Source organism: Cebidichthys violaceus, unplaced genomic scaffold (genome assembly GCF_023349555.1).
Source record: "Cebidichthys violaceus isolate CVI_PGR_0920_01 unplaced genomic scaffold, fCebVio1.0.p SCAF_12, whole genome shotgun sequence".
Classification (NCBI taxonomy): Eukaryota; Metazoa; Chordata; class Actinopteri; order Perciformes; family Stichaeidae; genus Cebidichthys; species Cebidichthys violaceus.
Window position 1 is genome coordinate 15,755,649 of NW_027176285.1, and position 23,840 is coordinate 15,779,488.

The 23,840-nt window shown below is 49.5% G+C and overlaps 1 protein-coding gene across 1 annotated transcript; it reads right to left on the minus strand.

Annotated features, from left to right (window-relative positions):
• Positions 1–889: 889 nt before the first annotated feature.
• Positions 890–23,840, minus strand: notch1a (notch receptor 1a). The gene is made up of 34 exons (XM_068706707.1): positions 23,775–23,840; positions 22,549–22,630; positions 15,946–16,208; positions 15,507–15,845; positions 14,325–14,447; positions 13,987–14,220; positions 13,729–13,884; positions 13,439–13,624; positions 13,171–13,284; positions 12,410–12,523; positions 12,072–12,305; positions 11,866–11,976; positions 10,384–10,576; positions 10,139–10,284; positions 9,898–10,011; positions 9,173–9,292; positions 8,936–9,088; positions 8,618–8,846; positions 8,312–8,513; positions 8,056–8,209; positions 7,618–7,802; positions 7,330–7,462; positions 6,946–7,203; positions 6,732–6,844; positions 6,043–6,614; positions 5,493–5,933; positions 5,256–5,401; positions 4,931–5,144; positions 4,729–4,813; positions 4,459–4,621; positions 4,044–4,342; positions 3,786–3,933; positions 3,581–3,678; positions 890–3,482 (listed from the first exon to the last, which is right to left on the minus strand). The coding sequence occupies exons 1-34, from the start codon at positions 23,830–23,832 to the stop codon at positions 2,229–2,231; spliced, it is 7,434 nt and encodes a 2,477-aa protein (XP_068562808.1). The 5' UTR covers positions 23,833–23,840; the 3' UTR covers positions 890–2,228.

The window sequence follows — 23,840 nt, forward strand, 5'->3', positions numbered from 1 at the left end:
TGTAGGAGGTATGGTGAGCAACAGACACCTATAAGATAAAAACAAGAAAAATACATAAAAACCTACTTTAAATAGTGCTTGACTAATATACTCAGCTGTTCCATTTGCTGAGCTTTAATGCTCATCAATCAAAGACTAACGTATTAATAATGAATCATGAGAGCGTTAGAGGATCCGCGCAGATTGAGACTGTGTCATCCATATTAAAAGGATATGAAAGCTGATGGAATACTTCTGTAAAAGATGTTACACACAACACTTATCTCCAGCATCACCAAAAGCCCCCTATTCCAGACAAAACACTGATACACAAGATTCCACATAAGTCAGTGGCTTTAATCTTTAGATAACAATGCAACCAGCAGACGGATATGACATGCATATAACAGCAGCTAATCCAGGTAACCTAGAAACAGATATTTAGTGTGGAGAAGTGAGCATGCATGCATATGAAGTATGTCTTTAGGGGCTCCATGTTTGGACTGAATTCTATTTTCCAGATCATTCAGATCTACCTGTTCGTCTTGTTCCAAGGATCCAGCAAACATCAGCAGAACAACAGAACGTCTATTTCAACAGGTAGATTGTGTTGGTAAAGGAAACCATAAGCAGCCTGTCAGTGGTAAATGTTTTTAAGATGACATCCAGACATATTAAAAGTCTAAAATCTCAGCGGAAATGAACTGGAGTGATTTTTAGCAACAGCAGCGACGTTGTCCTCACTGTGGTACTATCAGGCTGTCACCACCGGAGGGCCTCGCAGACCAACGTCTGTGGCGACAGGCGATACATTAATATGAAAAGCAAACTAAGAAGTGTTGCATTCACTTTGATGAATATGAGGCGGCCACAGAAAAGAGAATTAGTAGAAGAAAGGAAACCATTTCTTAAAGCTTGACAGCAGCTTTTATTGAATCAAGACAATTTTTACAAAACATTTTAATCAGGAAATACTTCTTTGCAAACTACAACTTTGCATGAACATGGATTTTGAATTACATCTTTTCTTTAAAAACATCTTTTATCTCTGAATTAGTTTATAAAACGTGACATTTCGACACCTGACACTACACAAAGTGCAGCTGACGTCGCTGACCGCACAAAACAAAAGGTCCCCCGTTTCGTTCACGAGCAAACGTTCTCCACCTCGAAGACATTCCCTATGAAAAGAAATCTCACAAATACGGTCGATTTTCTTCAGGAAGAAAAAAAACAAATTCACACTGGAACTATTTCAACTGTGGGGCGAATGTAACATTTCAACGTTCCTACAAACAGGTCTGCAATTTAACACTTAACGGGTTAAACCTAGTAACCATACTCGCTGATTCGGGATACGACATGAAAACAAGAAACCCATAAAGTATCACAGAATCAGCCGCTCAGCACCAGCCAAGAGCATCATTCAATGAAACAACAGGCTCAGGGTGATTCAGATGCACTTTCACTCATTCTGAGGAGCATCTCTCAACTCATGAGGGATATTTGTTCTGTGCTTTAAGGTCCGTTTCCTTCACTCAGTTACTCTCTGTATCATGTTGCCACTCAGGCACAGTGTAGGAAGCAACATCATGAAAGGTGTGACTGTATATATACGTATATATATATATGTATATATATATATATATATATATATATATATATATATATATATATATATGTATATTTGATCATCATCTAACAGACTCAGTGATAAGACTTAGTGAAATGTAGTTCAGTAACAAAACCTGTGTCATTTAAAAGGACAAAAGAGGTTAAAATATAATTAATTAATACTGAACATTTTTTTAAAATAATCTATAAAAGTTGAAAACAAAATATGTACAAACATAAAGCAATGCAAATCCCAAAAATAAAAATTTGTGAAGGCCAAAAGAATTAAAAATAAATCCAGTGAATATAGCAACACAAGACACAAATAAATAGCCAGTGTACACACAGGAGTCTTCTCTCTGATACGCACTCCTTTTAAACAGGTTCTAATCTTCTCATACATAACAGAACGACAAAATAAAAAAGCATAAATATAAAAGCATCTTCTTTATATTTCAGGTAAAAAAAAGCAAAAAAAAAAGCACATAAATAAATACAAATAACTAAAACTGTTCTTATCGTTAGTATGAAAACTGATCTTCTTCTTCTTCTGAGCATCTTCAGTCTCTCTCTATGAACTTTCTTTGTATATATTCTTTTTTCCCACTAAAGAGTTCTCTCCATGTCACAAGTCTCTACTTAAACTGCTCTGGGATCAGATTCATCTGCGAATGGATGCTCGTCGGCGGGCTGGAGATGCCTTCCGACCAATCGGACATGTTGGAATGTGGGGACGAGCTGGACCATTGGTCGGGGGAGCCGGGGGAGGGGGTTAGAAACGGGTGGTCGGGTACCTGCAGCTGGTGGTTGGGTGTGTTGTCCATGGGCCCAGAATAGCTATGCTGGGAGGGAGGGGTGAGGAACTGGTTGCCGAGGATCTGCGTCTCCTGCGGCATGACGGTGTGGATGGGCATGGAGCGCCCGTTGTTCTGCTGCATGTCTGAGCCGCTCAGCTCGACGTTCGGGAAGCTCTGGGCGAGGGACTGGCCAGCTGTGGCGGAGTTCGAGTTTTGGTGCTGGAGCTGCCGCGAATGAGCCTGCTGCATCATGTGCGCGGACGAGCCGAGGTGGCTGGTCTGCAGATTCTGGTAGCCCATGATCTGAGACAGGGTGGCGGTGCTGACGCCGTGCAGAGCACCCATCATGTTGTGGGATATGCTCGGCGCCTGGGTGAAGCCTCCTTGCTGGCCTACACCTGGGTGCATCCTGGAGATCCAGTCGCACTGGCCTCCTCTGCTGCCCCCTATGGATGTTGTGCCCTGACTGCCGGGACTGGACACAGGCATGTGGGAGAGACGGGGAGGGTTAGGGTCAAAAGACATTCGGCCCATGTCCTTACCCATGCTCATCTGGCCCATATGGTCTCCATTGCCCTGTAGGTGATTTAGTGACATAGGTGGGGACTGCTGGAAGGGGGATGTCATGGGAGGAGAGGCCACATCGGACAGGTAGCCGTGCGGTGACTCGAGGGAATCAACCGGGGAGAGGACGGCTGACGTGTCGAGCAAGTTGCCCTTTCCATCCAGGGACTTCTTCTTTTTCATTCTATTATCTTTGCCGCCGTCCTTCCCTCCTTTGCCGCCGGCGCTGAGTTTGCGAACCTTCTTGACGGACAGCGTGGGCTTGAGGTTGCTGAGGTAGTCGTTGGGGGAGCAGAGCGGCGGCGAGAGGCTGGAGCTGCTCAGGGGCCCGCTGTGAAGCCCGGGACTCCGAACCACGTTGTACTCATCCAGAAGGCGGGCGATGTCGTGGTGCATGCGTTCCTGGGCGATGTCTCTGGGCAGCTGGTCGAGATGGTCGGTGATCTCGCGATTGGCAAAGTGTTCCAGAAGAACCTTGGCCGTCTCGAAGCTTCCTTCGCGGGCTGCGAGGAAGATCGGTGTCTCCTCCTAAAAAGCGAAAGAAAAAAACTCACTTAATACACTACTGTCATTCTAACTGTGCCAATACTTCTCATATTGCTCCATCACAGTCACATTTCAAATACCTTGTTGTCTTGCATGTCTTTGTTGGCACCATTTTTTAGCAGCACCATAGCAGCCTCCACATTGTTTACAGCCGCGGCCCAGTGAAGAGCTGATTTACCTGCAGAGAGAGTAAACATGGTGAGGGATGATTATCACAACAGCTCAGCACACTGGGAGGGATCTTTACAGACTGTGGAGATGACGAGTTGATAAAACGCTAACTACCAGAATCATCGGTGGCGTTGGCATCGGCGTGGCAGTTGATAAGCTCCTCCACCATGCCCTCGACCGCCAATCGGGCCGCCAGGATCAGCGGCGTTGTTCCGTCGTGCATGCGGGCGTCGAGATCCGTGGCGCGGTTTCGGATTAAAATCTGCAAGAACACGGATTTGTTTAGTTAAGGGCTTCTAAGCTGCTGGACGAACTCGTTCGGAAATCAAAAAGCCAGCAGAGATATGAGACTCCTGTGGAGGAAGAGGTTACCTGGAACACTCCCTGCGCATCTGCAGCCACAGCAGCGTGGAGCGGAGTGCGGCCCATGTTGTCCTGAACGTTGGCGTCGGCGCTGGACTCGAGGAGGCGCTTTGCAGCGTCGGAGCGGGCGTAGCGGGCGGCCAGGTGGAGGGCGGTCTCGCCCGTGCGGTCAGTCTGGTTGTGGAGGTTGGCGCCTTGGTAAATGAAGTCAGAGATGATTTCTGCAGAGGGATCCTCTTCCTCTTCACTGTTACCGGTCTCCAGTCCTCCGCCGCTGCAGGACGCAATCATCAGCGGAGTGAAACCGTCTGAAAGAGGAACGCAGACGATTACAACGACTTCCCTGTCATGTGACAGTGTTCATAGAATATATATATAAGGTTTCATGCTATTCTGTATATCATCCAATAACAAGTGTACACACCTGGTCCTCTGACGTTCACATCCATGCAGTCATTCTCGATCTCTCCCTGAGGAGGCGTTGGAGCAATGGACGCGATACGCAGGTCGGCTGCATCCAGATGCTGCTGTGTCCATTTCCTGTGGTCAGTGTGGTCGCTCAAATCCAACATGGCCTGCTCCTCTAACTGAAGCACACAGCAATCGTCGTAACGTCAGCATGAGTAGCACACGTGAGAATGATTGAGAACGGTAAAACAGAGTTTATTTAGACTAGACGGGGCTTTTCTCTTACCCTGAAGCGCCTGCAGTCTGGATCCTGATCGTCCCACTCGTTTTGATTGTCATCCATAAGATTGATGTCAGAGTTCTTCATAGGCCTGTTTGAAAGAGGAGGCAGCGTTAGTCACATGATGAAGTGCACTGCTGCCAGTCGAGGCTAAGAAAACACTCCGCTGTAGGTAGACGTTAAAGCAGAGCAGCTTCCGTATTCTTACCTCAATCCGACAGAATCCTCTCCCAGCGGCTCTCTGCGTTTCTTTTTGCTGGGCTCAGACGCTTTAAAACCTTCGGGAAACCAAAGCTGGCCGTGCTCTCGTCGCCTCTTGCGAGACACCAGAACACCGAGGCAGATGAAACCCAAAGCAGCCAGGCCCAGGAAGACGACGTACATGGGGTAGAGCTCTGAGCTGTTGGGAGTAGGCCTCACACCTGGAAAGAAGTCAAAGTTACGGCGTGGTACTTGGATTTCAACTCGGTGACCGTTTTACGTATTACATGTTGAATTCATATCTGCAAAAGAGCTGGAAATGAGTTACATACTGGTGACAGCTTCAATGTAGGGAACATTGAGATTCCCGCTAGTGGCCAGCGCTCCAAGGAATGCAGCGACATCTGTGGCGCTCTGGAAGCACTCGGTGGACTGCTGGTAACACTGACGGTTGTCAATCTCCAGGTAGACCACAGACCTGCGAGAAGAAACGGGTGGAAACATCAACATTCAACATCGAAAATACAATTTATGATAGATATGTTCTGCAGATGAAAATCCTCGCCTACCCTTTGATTTGCACAGGATCCAGCTCTCTGCGCTTGCGAGGGCTGACCATGGTGGACACGCTTTCCTTCACTTGACCCAAAACATTGGCGGGCATCGAAGCCCACTCGGGCCAGCCGTCCGCGGAGCGCTTCAGCACGTTATGCTTGACGAGGTCCTGTTCGTTGCCGTAGTAAGGGAAGATCATCGGTTCTCCTTTGGCGTCGCGGCGGAACACCACGTTGGTGTGGAGAACGCTGCTGAGCTCTCTGAGGAAGGCTGAGGAGCCATTTTTAAGCTGTTCGGGGGGAATATGGACCACCAGGACCAAGTGGCCGTCTGCGAGCTTCTCTGGCATGTTGTTGGCGCAGTCCAGGCCGTCCCATTCGCATTCTGCGTTGTTGCAGCCCTGGTCACAGTGACCGTCAGCGTAGTGGTCTTTACAGTACTGGTCGTACAGCGGGCTGGAAGGAAAGTAGGACATTGGGTTGGCGTTCTGATACACAATTATATGACAAATCCCGATAATATTTCTACGACACAGAAGCATTTCTATCTGGTCTCTACACTTACTTGCATTGTCCTTCCTGTCCCTGACAATCGAAGCCATCATAGAGACACCCAGGGCTGTTGCACTGTCCATCACACTTCCCATCGTTGAAGTAGCGCCAGCACTGCAAGGCCGCGGAGCAGTTTTGCCAAGGGTCATCAAAATTAAGCGAGCAGTCGCCTCCATCCCAGCCGCAGGCGTGGTTGTTGCACAGCGAGTCGCAGATGTGGTTCCCGGCCCACTCGTCGCACTGAGCAATCTCGCAGCTCACCTCCACCTCCGGGGGTGGGGTGATGTCCCGGCCAAAGCCTCCGACGAAGGAATAGTCCAGGATGTGGCACAGCAGGCCGTTGAAATTGCTGGGGCAGCTGCACTGGAAGAAAGGCGCGTCTGGGGTGATCTGGCACGTGCCGCCATTGTAGCAGGGGTTGGAGATGCAAAGGCTGTCGGTGGGGGTCTGGCACTCCGGCCCGGTGAAGGTCGGTGGACACAAGCAGCGCGGGCCTAGGTGGCCCGACACACACGTACCTCCGTTCCTGCAGTTCAGACTCCCGCAGGAACGAGAATCGTACTCGCAAGAGGAGCCGGTGAAGCCCTAGAGTGACAGAAAGACAGAAGTTAAGATCATTGTGATGTACTTGATGGACAAAAGGAGAGTAAAAAGTAGCTCTACAGAGACAGTGGTCTGAGGGGATCACACAGCCGTACTCACAGGTGGACATTTGCAGATGAAACCATGAGGCGTGTTACTGGCAACGGCACACGTCCCTCCATTTTTGCAGGGTCTGCCTTTACAGCCGTCGAACACTTTGTCACAACGCTGACCTGGAGAACGGAAGCAAAACGTACGCGTCACCACATGTCACAACATGTAAACACTGCGCACAGGAACATTGAAGTCTTGTTAAGTGCTGCCGGATCAGTACCTGTATATCCAGTGCGGCATTCGCAGCGGTAGCTGTTGGTGAGCTGAATGCAGTTGTAAGAGCCTCTGGGGTCACAGGGGTCTGACAAGCACTCGTTGACGTCGCCTTCACAGCGCTCTCCTACGTAGCCTGCCGGGCACACGCACTGGTAGCCTCCGATGCGGTCCACGCACCTGCCGTTGTTGAAGCACTTGGGCTCGTTGGTGAGCGGGTCGCTGGAGGGGGTGCAGTCATCCAGATTGATCTCACAGTGGACACCTGCGGGAGACGGAAACGGTGCGTTACAAAATATTCATATCCTCATTTTTGTGGTCCATTCGATTTGTTTTTGGCAATGAATGTGCCATGCCATATATATATATATATATATATATATATATATACCTTGTGTTCCTCTGGGACACGAGCACTTGTATGTGTTGATGAGGTCGATGCATGTTCCTCCATTCTGACAGGGCTGGGACTGACATTCGTTGATCTCTTTGGAGCAGTTTACACCGTGGTAGCCGGGGACACACTGAGAGAGAGAGAGAAAACAATTCATTGAAGGATGTTTTTGTCATTTATTCATTTTCTAGGATCACAGTTTGTTCAGTAACTCTCAACTGACCAATAATCCCCAATCACGTCTACAGATTTCCATGTGATTCAGTCCGATCTGCGTCGACCTACCTCACAGCTGTAGCCCCCCAGGTAATCGGTGCAGGCGGCTCCGTTCTGGCAAGGATTTGGTGAGCACTCGTCCACTTGTTCCTGGCAGTAACTCCCGGTGTAGCCGGCCTGGCAGCGACAGTAATGCGTGTTTCCGGCATCCAGACACTGGCCCGAGTTCCTGCACAGATGAGCCACCTCCACCCCTGAAATTCAACGAGGAAAGTGTGTTACAGAGCGCAGACGAACCGCGCACACGCCTTCCAGCCCTCGAGTCAGGAAACGGACAGGAAACATCAGTGCAGACCCTTCACACCCTGGACACACACAGCGTCCGCTTCTCCCCCTCTGGGGGGCGCTACGGAGCACTGTGCTCCAAAACAACCAGACGCAATAACAGTTTCTTGCATACTTACATATTTAATGTAAAAACACATCACATGAGGTTTGTTATCTCACCTTGCTGTTTGGCTGCAACCTCACACGACACACTGGGGATGTCACAATAGAGACCAGTCCATCCGGTCTGACACTGGCAGGTGTAAGACGCTCCCTGCTGCCAGCATGAACCTCCGTTTTTACAGGGGGATGAATCACACCAGCGCACAAGAATCTAACAGGGAATCAAAGACAGAACATACTTAGTGAACTGTATGAATGGGGGTCTCTGCATGGAACCACCGACACAATTAGCTTGACAAAAGATGATTTCTACCTGGCAATTGACTCCTATGTAGCCATGGGGACAGGTGCACATGTATGTCCCATAACTGTCAAGACACGATCCTCCATTGAGACACGGTTTGGAGTCACACTCGTTGATGTCATATTGGCAGTAGCTGCCAGTGAATCCAGGTAGACACAGGCAGGTGAACGCATTAATCCCATCCACACAGGTGCCACCATTGAAGCAGGAGCTGAAGAGACACAGGACAACACATGTTAACACCTTACAAGACGCGCTTTGGACAGGTTAAATAAGCACAGACAACTGTTTGGACACGGCGAGCTTTGACTGTACCTGTCAGTGCAGTCGTTGGTGTTGACCTCACAGTTGATGCCGCTGAAGCCCGGCGGGCAGGTGCAGGTGTAGCTGTTGACGCAATCGGTGCAGTTGGCGCCATTTCTGCAGGGGTTACTTTCACACTCGTTTATGTCCTGCTCACATCTGACGCCACGAAACCCGGGCAGACAGGTGCAGGTGAAAGTGTTGATGCCGTCGCGGCACAGACCTCCGTTACTGCAGGGATCTGAAGCACAGACAAAGAGACAATCAAATAACCATTTTTTCCAGTTTTGTAGAGTAGAGAACTTACAGTGGCGGAAATGTGTTCCTTACTTGGTTTGCAGTCGTCGGTGTCCGTCTCACACTTCTGGCCGGTGTAACCCGGCTGGCACTTGCACTGGTAAGCACCCATCGTGTTATGGCAGACGGCGCCGTTGCGGCATGGGCTCTTCACGCACTCGTTGATGTCGATCTCACATGTTTGACCTTCAGGGGAAGAGAAAGAGAGTTAAAGAACCACATTGTCCGGCGGGTGACTAGATGAATGGCCAGGTGGGGATGGATAGATACCTTGCCATCCTTCAGGGCAGATACAGGAGAAGCTCTGGTAGTCTTCAGCTTCCTTACACACTCCACCGTTTTTACAGGGTCTGGGGCTGCAGGGTGCCAGCAGGATCTCACAGTTTTCACCTGGTGGCAGAGAAAGCAGAAACATCAGTGTGTGCATTGCGCTGCTAACAAGGAGCTTCAGACTTTAATATTGAAGTCACACAATGTATTTTAAAATCCTCGTAAAAAGATTTCATTTAGAGCCGTGACATCAATTTCTAAATCCCAGTTTCTATCCCACTTCCTTTTCCATTTCCATGACGACTTAGGCAAACAGGAAGGGCCTTCCTGTTTCCTGCAATTGTGTGATCACAGACAGGAAACAGGAAGTGGCGGAAGTGGGAATAGGGCTTGGAGCAGGCTCCAGTTCTCTGGCTTATATTAGCTGTTATTCCAAAACACACACACACACACACACACACACACACACACACACACACACACACACACACAGACACTGTTATCCCTGCAAAGCAGACAGGCAGCTCTTTCCACACAGACATGCCAAAAACAGACAGCCCAGTTTGTGGCCATTGGGCGATGTTTTCTAAAGCAACACGAGATAGGACTGGATACGCCTCCTGAGTGGAAAGCGGAAGATTTTTTCTTTACATTTTCAGACCTGTGCAAACGGCTGACACAGTTAAACAACCCAGGTAAAAGTGTGGAAAAATGAGACGTCATACCGGTGTAGGGCAGCAAACAGTTGCACTTGTATCCAGCCACGTCATCGATGCAGGTGCCCTGGTTGAGGCAGGGGTTGGAGGCACACTCGTTGATGTTAGTTTGGCAGTTAGGTCCTACAGTGGCAGGATTAGAGAACGCACTTGGGTTAGATATGGACTAACAGTGACACACACACACACACACACACACACACACACACACACACACATGCTTTAAGTGAGCTGAAGGGTTCTAACTGACCGGTGAAGCCAGCTCTGCATGTGCAGTGGTATCCGCTGGTCATGTCCTTGCAGGTTCCCCCGTTCATGCACGGGTTGGACTCGCACTCGTTGTTGTTGAAGTCACAGTTGGGGCCGCTCCAGCCAGAGTCGCAGGTACACTTGTAGCTTCAATGCAAACAAAATGTCAGGTCAGCGGCGTTTTCATTTGTGCCTCTCTGTTTTTTTTTGCTGCTCGTTCATCTTGAACGTGGATCGCGCGCTCACCCATTGATGAGGTCCTGGCATCGGCCGTGGATGCAGGGGTTGCTGCCGCACTCGTCCACCTGAGACAAGCACGTGGCGTCGTTGTAGCCCTCCGGACACATGCAGGTGAAGCTGTTGATGCCGTCGACGCATGTGCCCCCGTTGTGACAGGGGTTGATGGCGCAATCGTCGATGTTGATGTTGCACATTGTTCCTGAAGGGCAGCGAGACACGATTTTAGCACAACGCGGCATTATATGCTTTTAGAAAGATGTGAAATGATGAATATCTACACTGGCCATGATGACTGCACCACAGCTGGACATTCTGTGTGGTATTCTTTGAGGCTTTTTTAAGCTACACGTTGAGGTGCCCTGCGTGGCTTTTGGACAATAGAGATAACCAACACTGAAGACTCCCTAAACATTCAACAGGCAGACGCTGTGGCAGCTCCAATGTGTGCCTAGCCTGGCGGCCCCTGGAGGCCCTTTTTGCCTCTCCTCCATTGATTGAATGGGGCCCTGTTGAATAGGCAGAAGGAGGGTTTCAGCTAGATCTGAGAGGGGGAGGTGCTGCCAGGAGGTGGTGGGGGGGCTGCAGCAGCTTCTCTCCCTATTCACACACACCCCCCCCCCATCCAGGGAGAACTAACTTCACCAAGGGCTGTTTACAGGGGACAGAAGGCCAGAGCCATTTCACACACGGCCGAGTAACAATTAAACCCCCCCTCTGATCCCCGAGCCAGCACCCTCCTCCTCTGCTCTTCATCAATCAAGAGGGGAGGGCCCAACTGCCCGATCTTCAGCTACAATAGTCCTCTGTCCCTCTGTGTCTCAGTCCCGCCACTGCCCTCCACACTCACCCCGTCAGCACAAAAAAAGATGGAGGGGAAAAAGAGGAGGAGGAGGAGGAGGAGGAGGAGGGATGCACAGAAGCCTGCTGCGCACACACACTTGTTCCTCCCTGCCCCCCTTTCTAGCATAATGACTCAGCCGCTACCAGTCAGAACCGGCTCCGTTGGGCCATGAAAGGGAGGAAGAGCTTTCCACTAGACTTTGTCAGTAAAGTTTTATATGCGAGTACATTACAGGTGGACATGTGCCAGTGGAGTAAGTGGGGAGAAAGCACTTCAATCTGAGATATTGATGGGATCCGTCATGCAGTTACACACTGCTAAACATCAGACATGTGATTAAAGGCCAGGCTCTGTTCCTTTTAAAGGATCAACTTACAGACTCTTTCGCGGCTCAACGTCACAGCCTTTTCAAATGGCAAACAAAGTTAGCGCTTTGTGTGTGTTTTGTGTGTGTGTGTGTATCAGGTTGGGGACTGTGTTCCTTTCTCTAACCCCCCCCCCCCCCACCCCATCCCACACAGGCAATCTTACACCATTGTTCCACAGGAGACCCGCCAGCCACCTGTCCTACCTGCCCCTCCCACAAAGCTCAGGGGACCACCACCCCCCACCCCACCCCGCACCTGTAAACTCCTCCCAGCGCTCACCTGTGTAGCCGGGTTCACATGCACACTCGTAGCCGTTGATTTTGTCGATGCACCTCCCGTAGTCGCAGGGTTTGCTCTTGCAGTCGTCCAGGTTCACCTCACAATTGAAACCTGGAGATCGGAGCGAACGTTAGCGACGAATTTTGAGGAAAATTGCGTCATTTTTTTGTTTACTGCAAGGATGTGTTGAAAGTCTAAAGTCTCACCCGCTGTGCCTTTGGGGCAAGCACAAATATATGTGTTCTCCCGGTCCTGGCAGGTGCCCCCGTTCTTGCAGGGCTGGCTTAGGCACTCATTGATGTTGGTCTCACACAAGCGGCCGGTGTAGCCGGGGCGGCAGTAGCAGGTGAAGGAGGCCAGGCCGTCCTTGCAGGTGCCGTAATGGCAGGGGTCAGAGTAGCACTCGTTGATGTCAGTCTCACAGTGCTGCCCTGTGTAACCTGGACACGACAAGAGAGTAGGTGTTCAACAGAATGATGGCCATGTTCATTTGGAGAGAACCTACAAAAATTGGAAGACATAGAGATAATATAGTTTGTTTTACCTTCTGCACATTCGCAGGTGTACTTGTTGGGACCATCAGTACACTTTGCTCCATTCTTGCAGGGTGTGCTGGCACACTCGTCAATGTCCACCTGACACAGACTCCCCGAAAAACCTGCATAATGCATTAAACAACATACAGAATTAAACTTTTTATTATATTACCGTTTTGAATGTGCAAATTGTTAGCTCTTATATTTGGTACATCATGGCTACAGTGTGCATAATGCCACAATGGAGAACAGAAAAAAAAAACTAATTTGCATCTGAAGTAGGTCTGCAGGACACTGAAGGTCCTTATGAACCATTCCACAACACCCCCCCCCCCCCCCCCCCCCCCCCTCCTCCTCCTCGGCTCTTACTGTGCAGTGAAATCTTTCTTTCAAAACACAACACAATGGCCTCAAGCTCACCGGCGACAAACCCAATCCCCGCCCTCCCCCAATTTTGGCGCTAAGCTTGAGCACAAACTCTCATGCCCGCCAAATATGCTAATGTCTCTGCAACCTGATCCGGTCCTCTTCACCCACAAACCTCAGTGGCACTATTAGAGGGAGTAAATCATGAGTAAATCATTCACTTTACGATTTATTTAATCTGTGATCCACATATAGCGTGATTCACTCATTGACAAATTAGTTAATGATCCACTCTTTTATAGCCTCTTGTCTGCTTCCATTGTCTCACCAAAAAAAGAGACCGGAAGGATCGAAGAACCGACTTATTTTACTCCATTAACTCTATCAATCTTTAAGTTCTCACCTTTCGGACACTCGCAGTGGAAGGAGTTGATCTTGTCGACGCACTTGCCATTGTTGAGACAAGGTTGGCTGGCACACTCGTCTGTGTTGATGTGGCAGAACACACCCTCGTATCCTGAAATGGTCATAAAGGGAAACGAGTTATTAGTCAAATCTTGTTTTCTTTTCTTACCCTCGTCAATGTCCCAGCGTCTGATCAAAATTACAAAGATCTGTGCGTTTAACTTCCCCACTTTTTCCCCTCTCCATGCAACATGAACCTTTCTGACCTGGCATGCAGATGCAGTGGAAGCCTCCGATCTGATCCAGGCAGGTGGCATCATTATGGCAGGGATTAGACATGCACTCATTGACGTCCATCTCGCATCGAGGTCCTTCATATCCTTGAAGACACTTGCACTGGAAAGAGCCTTTGGTGTTGAGGCAGCGACCGCCGTGTTCACAGGGGTTGGCGCCTACAACATTAAATACGCAAGTTGTCATACATATCTGTGGTCATTTATGCATAATACTTCCTAAATCATACCAGGAGAAAGAAGCGGTTGACTCCATGGCTTACCGAGGGAGCACTCGTCGATGTCCAGGTTGCAGGCTGACCCAGTATAACCTGGGGGACAGGTGCAGATCGCCTTGCCGTTGACTGGGTTGGTGTCACAGTTGGAACCCTTTTGACACGGATTGCTGATGCAGGCGTCATCGAGGTGGCACAGCAAACCTGTGAGCACCACGGAAAAAAAAAACAACCCAGATTTGAATCAACTCTGCATCGTCTACCTTTAATCACTTCATTGCGATCTGCGTGCACAGAAAGTCCTACCTGTGCGTCCATGAGGACACTCGCAGAAGAAGGAGGCTACGCGGTCGTGGCAGGTGGCGCCGTGGTAACAAGCCGCGCTGGCGCAGTCGTCGATGTTCTCGCTGCAGTCGTCGCCCGTCCACCCGTTGACGCAGACGCAGTGGTAGCTGCCGTGAGTGTCGTGGCACGTTCCTCCGTTCTGGCACGCGTTGGGCATCAACTCACACTCGTCCACATTTTCTGTGCAGTATTGACCTGAAGGAGTTGGAAAAAGGGGGGGGAAAGAAGGGAGTTAAGTACAGTGTGAGAGGGAAGTTTATCCATGTGTTCTTGTGGTTATTCTCAAAGCAAATGGTCACCTGTGTAATGAGGTGGGCACCGGCAGTTGTAGGTGTTCACACCATCCACACACAGACCGCCGTTCTGGCAGTTGTGGCCTGGACAGTCGTCGATGTTATGCTCACAGTGCTGACCTGTGAAACCTGGAGGAGAGGACAAAAAGAGACACCATGTGAAAAAGTGGGGAGTAACAAAAACGTGGTAAAACAGCATTTGCTTTCCGTTAATAATAAGATTGACCCTTCCTCTTGTTATCGCTGTGCAGTTAAGAGAAAAACAAGCTCTGTATCCTCGTGGCGGATTGTTTTAATGCCCTGCAGATGACATAGCAACTTGTGTCCTCCTCCGACATCAAAGGCTTTGAGTGTGTGTTTTACAGCCACGATAGTCTGATTAACTATCAACCCGCAGCTCTGCAGGTGCCCAGGCAGCTCCGCTATCTAGCCGCATTCCAGCACGGACACCCGCGAGAGACGCGCAGCATGGGTTAAACTTTAACACACAGCCGCGCACAATATCCCTCATTCATCTGCATATCCAAACAGCTCGCTCCGTACGAGCGGCCGTCAGCACACAGTCACACAATAAAACAGAGAAAATGTGCTCAGTACGATGTGGTTTTGGTGGGTAAAAAAAAAATAATACAAAATTCTTCACAGCTGCAGCCCTGCCTGTAACAGCAGAAACCACAATTGCTGAAAATCAACCAAAGTTTTACACAACACTGCAACGGCTTCGGGTGCCAACATAATAAAGAGAAGACCGGCTGTATGTAACTGAAAAACAAGCTATCTGTGTGTGTGTGTGTGTGTGTGTGTGTGTGTGTGTGTGTGTGTGAGACCTCATGAATAGGGTTTGAATATCTATACGTTTATCTTTATGTGTGTGCCCCTGAAGTTGCGGGGGCTTGTTGGTGACTATCAGCAGGAAACGTCTGTGTGACTGCATCCTGCCAGTGGAGGCTGGCAGAGAGAGATGGGAGAGGGGTGAGGAAAGGGAGGGGGGGGGGAGAGAGAGACTATTCATTCCACTCAGTCAGATTTTACTACAACAGCAGGCTGCTTTTTTTTTTTAAGGTCAACTCGTGTAACAGGAAAACAAAAGTGTGTGTTTTGTTGCTGCCCTTTCGTGCAACTCCATACGTCAACAGAAGAAGCGATTGTTCAGCTGTTTTGTGCGGAGGTGCGTGTTTTGTGCGTTACCTGGAAGGCAGCTACAATCATAGACGGTGTCTCCCTTCTGCACACAGGTGCCGCCGTTCTGGCACGGCGAGGGGCTGCATGGCATGTAGGGCGTCTCACAGTGCTGGCCGGTGTACTCCTGAGGACAGCGGCAGTTGTATGAGCCCACCTCGTTCACACACACACCGCCGTTGTGACACGGAGAGGGACTCTGGGCGCACTCGTTCACGTCTTGCTTGCAGGTTTGACCGTGGAAGGCCGGCGGGCAGGTGCAGATGTAGGTGGAATCGAAGGCCGAGCACTGGCCACCGTTTGCGCACGGATTGGAGGCGCACGGGTTGGCGAGCTGGCAGGTTTTACCTGAAGGTAAAAAAAAAAGGACAAGAGAGCTTCATTAGTCATTTCGCTTCTCGGTGAAATGATGAGAAAGGAAGAGAGAACAGTGCAGCTATCTACATACCTGACCACCCAGGTGGGCAGCGGCAGCGGAAGGCAGTGAGGGTGATGAGATCACATGTTCCTCCGTTGCGACAGGGGGAGCTCATGCAGGCGTGGTTGGTGGGAGTCAGGCACAGCCGGTCGGTGAAGCCCAGGCGGCACACGCAGCGGAAATCGAAGGTGTTGCCGTGAGAAACAGCGCGGCAATCGCCACCGTTGCGGCAGGGCGAAGGGCTGCAGGGGCTTGGATACTGGCACCGATTGCCCACGTAGTCGCTGGGACACCTGGGGATTAGACGGTGAAGCAGTGTTGATTAGAAAACAAGGATCGTTGTTTTTTTGGTTTAATTCATGGGAGTAATTATCTAAACAGCAGGGGGAATGAGGGCGGGAGGGAGTAGCGGAGAGGGACTAAAAGTTTTCCCGCCCAGAAAAAAAAAGTCCCACTGCAGCGGGACGGGGACGGCGTGTTGTTCTAGTGTGTCTCTCTGGATTAGACTCCCTCAGAACCTTGAAAACACATTCTGCCGGGACAACAGACGCCCCTAAATAGTCCAGCCGAAGCAGCCCGTTCCCATCTAACTTTCGCCCTCACGCTGTCCACACTCATCCTGAACGCCTGTAGAGATCAAGGGCTCTGTGGCGGCTCTGGATGTCCTACATCAAGCGCTGCATTCAGGGCCCTAAGCCGCCTGGTTATTTTCCTCCCATCCAGACTAAGGATGGACGCTGATACAGTCACACAGCTCAAAACAGGCGGAAGTGAAGACGTAGAAACTTGGGACGGAGATGAGGGCCTCCCGTTTTGCAGTGTCTGGGTGATAATATGAAGTTTTAATAAAAAAAAAAGAAGGAATTCACTGATATTGATTTATAAACAGACCGCTCAGACTGGTGTGCAGCTTTCACATAAGTCCTATCCGTCACATGCAGGAGCATTTAAAAGTCAAACAAAAAGGTGTTTATGTTTGAATTGGGGCTTGTGTGGGAGTGTGTAGTTGCACACATGACCGTGCGAGTGTTTGTGTGTAAGGGAGGGCATCTGTTGGCCTACGAGTATCTCCACAGGGAGCAGGTGCGCATGTTAATGAAGGCAGCTGTTGGACAGGGCTCCTCCTCCTCCTCCTCCCCCCCCCCCCCCCCCCTCATCCCTCCTCCCTCCACTCCCCTCTGTCCCCTTGTCAGATGGGGGTGCCGACAAGCCAACCTCTTCTCCAGGGACATAAAGAACCCATGTGAAGTCAGCTGTTGCAACTTCTGTCTCTTCACCCCCCCCCTCCCTCCCTCCCCACCCCCTCAACCACCACACTTATTCCTAATTCCTCTCTTCCTTACCTGTTCCTCTTTGTAGACACTATTATACTGAAGCCTCTTGCCCTCCGGTAGTCTTCTCCCTGTCTCTGCTTCAACTCACATTCGGCTTTTCTATCGCTCCGTTTCCCTCGTTTTTCTCTCCCCCGTGTGGACTTTTTACAACTCCCAGCAGTTTGCTTTTTACAGCGCTCTCCTTATGTCACACGAGACTGCTGAAAGCACCCTTGTTGACTTAGTTTGGTGAGACCAATCAGGGAGATTTTAACAGTGCCATGAGCCCCACAGGGAGCCCAGACAGTTGCAATTGGCAGAAGATTGTAAAAGCATTTGGGGTTGCTTTGAAGTTTCCCTGCTTCCCATTTCACTTTACCATGAAAGCACAGTGAATAATCACTACGGGCACTCACTGTCTTCATATAAAATCCTCACTCGGGTTTTGTATATTGAAACAGATGTGTGTGTGTGTGTGTGTGTCATCCCACGCTAACTATCTGTAATAGATCCTCTTTGTCCTGAAGTCAGTCCAGGCTGAGATAAAGATCCACCCACACGCTGTACAGCTAAGCAGCACACACCACGGCAACAGGTCTCTCCCAGCGATGCAATGTCCCCTCAGGCCGGAGCAGATGCTTCCCCCGACCTCTGACCCCGAACACTTTTGTGACTGTGGGACGGCCTCTTTGCCTTCTCTCCCCTCTCTCTTCTTTCCCCGCTGGGACTGATCAACCATCTGCCACTCTGGGGTGACTTTATCCTCCGACACAAAACCAGCTCCCACTGTGCGCTGGAAATGCCACCGCTGTGGAATATGTTACGTAGATGGACGAGGGCGGCATACAGTAACTACGTGTGGCGAGTTGTACGGTTTGTCTTTCATGATGTTTGTGAAAGTGCAGCATCATCATCTCTTTTCTCACTTCTCATTCTCCTCAACACTCACTGCCCCCATTTTCTCTTTCAGTGGCTGTTTGTTTCTCCTCATTCATTTGATCTAGTTATCTGATGTTCCCTTAGACGTGTCTAATCATTAGCCGAGGTCTGACCCCCCCCCCCCAGGTCCACATCTGTTAGCAAGACCAAGAACCGAACAGTGAGGCTCTGTTAGAGGAAATGAGAAATGTACTGGGCCTGAAAGGTTCTGGACTCCCACATTACTGGGATCAGCGGGTTTGATGCTGCAGTAGGAGAAATAAAAGCATGTAGAACAGCTGTACGTACAGTGATACGAGGGGGAAACGGCTTCTTAGCAAAAGTCTTGTCTCTTAAACGTCAGAGGCTCATAAAGAGATAATTTTAATGGTGGTAAGCTATTTTCTGTCTCACTCTCTAAAAGGAGTGAAGTGGGAAGATTTACGAGGGTCAGCCTGAGCACCTGCTCCACTAATGACTGCAAGATCACTTTCACGCCCAAAATACCAATTAACAAACACTTCAACGGTGTCTGTCTGTCTGTCTGTCTCTGTGTGTGTGTGTGTGTGTGAGACCTTGTTCTACTGGTGGACGATTCACGGAGACATCTCACCTCACAGTCAGACACGGAAAAGCACCTGCCTGTCAATCCACCTCAGACGATGGTTACCAGTGACACATCTGCTTAAGCGCCTCGGGTCACCATGAATCAGGTCGGTACATGACATGTAGCCACAACGTCCTCAGTTTGGAGCTGAACTGGGACCAGTTGACCCACGTTTTTCTTGTCTCTCGTAGCCGATTTTACATTTTGGGATAATTAGCTGATAGCGTGTCCTCTATGGATATAATTACAACACAGATAGGGAAGAAGGCGCGCACATCCAACCCGTTAAGCCCATTGCCCCATGCCCCGTTGTGCAACACTGACCTGCCAGAGGAGCTGGTGTCGCTACATTGGACAGCCTGCGCTGCTGCCTGTGAACTTTCGGCACTCGCCGGAGTCAAATGGCCTCTTATCTCTGCGCTGTGACAGCACAGCTTTGATCGCCCCGCTCTGAGGATCTCCAGACTCAACAGGATCCCGGTCTCTGGCCAGTCTACTCTGAGGCTCCGCCCACACTAAATGTGGTGAAGTATATACGCCTGTGTAGTGAAGCTTTTCTCCACAGTAGCTTTTGGAGGATTGGAGGGGACTGAAACTCAAAAACACTGCTTCTCACCAACTTCACTCACTGCTTTATTATCGGGGGGGGGGGGGGGGCACTGGCATCTAGGGAATGGGCCCAACCAGGGGAGTGGCAGCCTCAGAGCTTAAAACCCAATAAAAAGCCCACACCAACAGGCACACTTGACCCAGCCGTGCACCTGATTCGCTTAAGCCCACATGGAGCTGAGCCTTAACAGAGACCTGCTCGGTAATCCTATCGGAGGACAGATGAAGAGCAACATTCCTTCTCGCGGGAGAGTGGAACATCTTTTAAGTGGCGCTGGACTCGCTCTAGACACTCTTTACGGGCGAGACATTTTATCATCAATATGCAATAACAGACAGCTCTGTGCAAGGTCAGCGAGGTCCGACTCCACCAACCACCACGGAAGACTTTCAATCTTCTGAGTGGAGTCTATTCTTGTCAGACGTCTTGCAGTATTTGAGACATGTAACGAGGCAGTTCAGGGTTTATTATTAACGGTCACCTCAGACCAAAACAGTGTCTATTTCAGCAAAGCGGCATCGGCAGTCAGTCAGTCGTGCAAAGGCGGGGTTGAGGGGCAACAACCTTTTAACCCTGCCATGCCCCCATCACGTCTCACAAATGGAAACTAAATTTGACTCGCCATGCACTCGCATGTTTTTAAGCTGCCTGCACTACGAGACGACTACAGCTGCAGCATGGGAAACAGGAAGCCCCAGACCTTCGGATAACCTTTTACTTCACAGAATCATCACCGAGTACTTCCCCATTACGGTGTCTCATTCAACCACAAACCTAAGTTCACTTCTTAGTCTAGACCTGATTCCGATCCTCCCCAGACTGAAGCCTGCTCTTGTGACGAATTAATCTGTGGAGTAAATTATGACTTTCAGAATAAAAGCAAAGCGGCCTTTAAGAGAAGTAGAGTCGCACGTGAAAGGAGAAACATGTTGCTGATCTGTTGCTGCTCTCTGCCTTTGACCGGATACAGGTCAGCCCAATCAAGCCCAGAGAGACAAACACACAGGAATGGAATGAACAGGACAAAAGCAACTTCTTGTTTTTGGGATGATCTGCACACTAAAGCTTTAAATTAAGGGTGACTAATTTGAAAAACCGTGGACAGAAAACATCCTTTCTGTGTCCTCGGCATACACACTCTGCCTCAACACGATCGTAATCCCAGAACACACATCTGTAAGACATCTGATTACCATAGTTTACACCAAGGCTAACCTTGTTCTCTATGCTAGCATGTGATTTCACTCACTTGCTCTCACACTCGTGGGAACTGTGCTGGAGGAGAATTTAAATCTAACTTACCACTCAAATCTATGTCACCACACGCTGCAGGAAACCTCAACACACAGGCATGATTTACCGGCGACTTCAAGAACAGCAGATGTGGGTTTTAAACACCTTTTGACCTTCCATTTAACGTTGCATGATGGGAACTGCCCGTCTTAACTTTACAATGACTGCAAACCTAGTCTGAATTTGGGTAACGGCTTTCACTGCGTCCTCACATCTTCTTCTCCAGGTGGACTCTCCTCTCATGTCACCACACAATCCCTAAAGGAACTCGCCAGTTTCAAACAGCGATGATAAAAGCACGAGTCGGACCATCCCATGGTATAGAGGCCACACTCTGACCCTTGAGCACCGACTGAATCTTCCATCCGCACCCTGTGACTGATGGCTGCTTGGCTGGGCGAGGGATGAATGATTAATGAGAGGAAAAGCAAGGAGGAAGAGAGAGCGAGGGTGGATGAAGCGATGCTATTTATCCTGCCTGTTTTTAATTGGGCCGAGCAGTGATGGAGACCACAATAACAGCTTTGTGGAGGAGGAGGGCGGAGGGACAGTTTCTGTGTGTGCACACGTGCGGTGGTCTGCGTGTGTGTGTGTGTGTGTGTGTGTGTGGAGTGTGCAGATTAGATATCGTGAATCGGTGGCCTTAGGCTAGCAGCGTGGGCTCTTCAATAGCTCCCTCTTGTCCCTGCAGACCAGAGGAGCGCCTGCCATGACCACAAGCCCTGAGGGTAAACCAGGCCACCCCTGAGCTTCTTTACAAAGAGATAGAAAGGATGCCACAAATGGAAAACACAATAAAAAAAAATCAGAGTTTAAAAAAAATCCTTTCTGTCTCCCCTTAGGACTGATAATGAATAAAACCTAAAAAAATGTGATCCACTTTAGTTTTGTAGCACAATAAAAGTCCAAGGTGAATCGTGGAGCTCGCAGGCTTACAGATATAGGTCAGCTAGAGGGGATGCATATCAAGCACCTCACCCACAAACTATCAACATCAATCCATACCCCAAACAAATAGAGCCCACAATCTGCCTCTCTGCCTGTTCCCACTTGTTTGCCTTCAAATTTCTGCACTTTATTCCAATTAATCTCACTCTCTTGACATCCAATCCAATTACATTTCACAGCCATCTGGCTTTCTAATGGAGATCACAAGCGGGTAAGGTGGGGGGTGGAAGGGTGTTTGTCCATTCTGGAGGCGGGGGGTGGGGGGGTGTTTGGTTATGGCAGGGGTTTGGTGTGCGTCGTGGTGTTTGGGGTGGCTGTGGCATGATGGGAAGCCCCACTCAGATTAGTCACACAGCATTATTCTGACTGCAGGACAATGGGTGACGGGCGGCAGGCGAGCCCCAGCTGTCGCCCATGAAAAGGCAGAAAAACAAGATTTAGGACTGGACGCGTCCTCTCACTTTGCTGGTGAAGGGGTCTTGCATTCATTAACGAGCCTACAGGATTGAAGGGGGGGTGGGGCTTTTGTCCAGCTACCCTTCTCTCACCTCTCTGGAACTGCATTTTTTTTTCTAATTTCTTCACTTCTTAAACTCCTCTTTTCTTTTCAGGGGAATGTGTGCAGCCTCACGGAGCAATGTGGCTCATGGAGCGGTACAGGAGCACACCGGCCCAGAAGAAACTCAAGGGCCCCTGGTTGCTGGGCACGGGGCCCGCTCAAAGGCTGGAATGAAAGGGGGAATATGTGGCCCCTTTTCTTTCCAACCAAAAAAAAAAAAAAAAAGAAGCACTTTCAAGTACCAAAATTACACTACACTGCACTTCTAAGATGGCACAAATTTCACACACACAGCACAAAAAAAAAAGAAAACAGGAAACGCCACTACTGAGTCTGCGTTTCAACATCTGGTGCATCATGTTGCTGCTTTTTAGTCTTTACTTACTTGCATTCTCCATTTCCATTAGAGGTGGCTTCACACCAGCCTCCATTCAGGCATGACTCAGTGGGCAGGGAGCATTTTAGACCTGTTGAGTGCATGAACAATATTAAAAACACATCCTGAACTCACACAAGGCAAACAGTATATGTGAAAGCTCTGCTGTTGAACTAGCTGGTAGGATTAACAGGGATTAGGCAGAGTTGGAATTATTAGTGTGAAATGATTCAGTGACACATTTAATACATCTTTATTCACAGGGCTTTTTTTTTTTTAAACATCCTACTCTTTAATTGATTTGTTTCACAGTTGTCCGTGGGGGATATTTGGAAGACTGCCTGTGGACACCGGTGAGGCCAGCGCGCGTGGTGCGTGGCTTTTTTTTTTGGGGGGGGGGGGGCGCACGCTTTTGCGGGGAAAGCGCAGCAGCTGCGGGGCTCAGATGCGGAACAAAAGAAATCAGAGTCCAGCACGAGCCATAAAACACTCTCCTCAGGCATTGTTTACCGGCAGACGGGAATAACAGCACCTCCTCCACCCCCCCGCCCTCCACCCGGCGCTCACAACACTCTCCCACACATGCAGACAAAAGGTGGCCCCCCCAACCCCCCCCTCCTCCCTCTTGTACCCCCCCACCGCGTCCCCCGGCCTCAACACACGCACCCGCTTCCATTATCTCCCATGCTATTTAAAACCGGCTCTCAGAACAATTTAAGACCTACATCCAAATATTCTGATAAAAGTGTAACTAATTAAACGTAGACACAGCTGCCGATAAAACGATGGGTTTTGGTGCGCATAGTAACTTCTGTGAAACATGGATTGCTGCATTAGAAGTGCCGTTGCACTAGCATGCCTGCCTGTGCAGAACAAACACACATGTAACTTAAAAAATAAAATAGCTTTCATTAACACGCGGACTCTGGGGGAGTCAGCGGAGCGGCGTTTGGCTCGTGCACTTGTAGCGAATTCATTCCCACGACCAAGAGACGCTCCTAAAGGAGACTCAGTGAAAGCTTGTAAAGGGACTCACTAGATACTCGAATAGCAGCTCAAATCACACAGTGAGCTCGTGATGAAATGAACGCAGCTCAGCGGTTCTCTAACTTCTTCACAGTTACATTTGAATTCCTCTGGTTCCCCTTGCTGACTGACCCTCGGTCGCGCGCTGCAGCCCGTATCTTTGGCTCTCTCTTGGCTCATCTTTTAGAGGCACGTTTCCTTCTTCTTACCTTGTGAGATGACGATTGCAGGAATCAGAAATGTTAGTTTCACAAAGAAACGATACATTCCTCCTG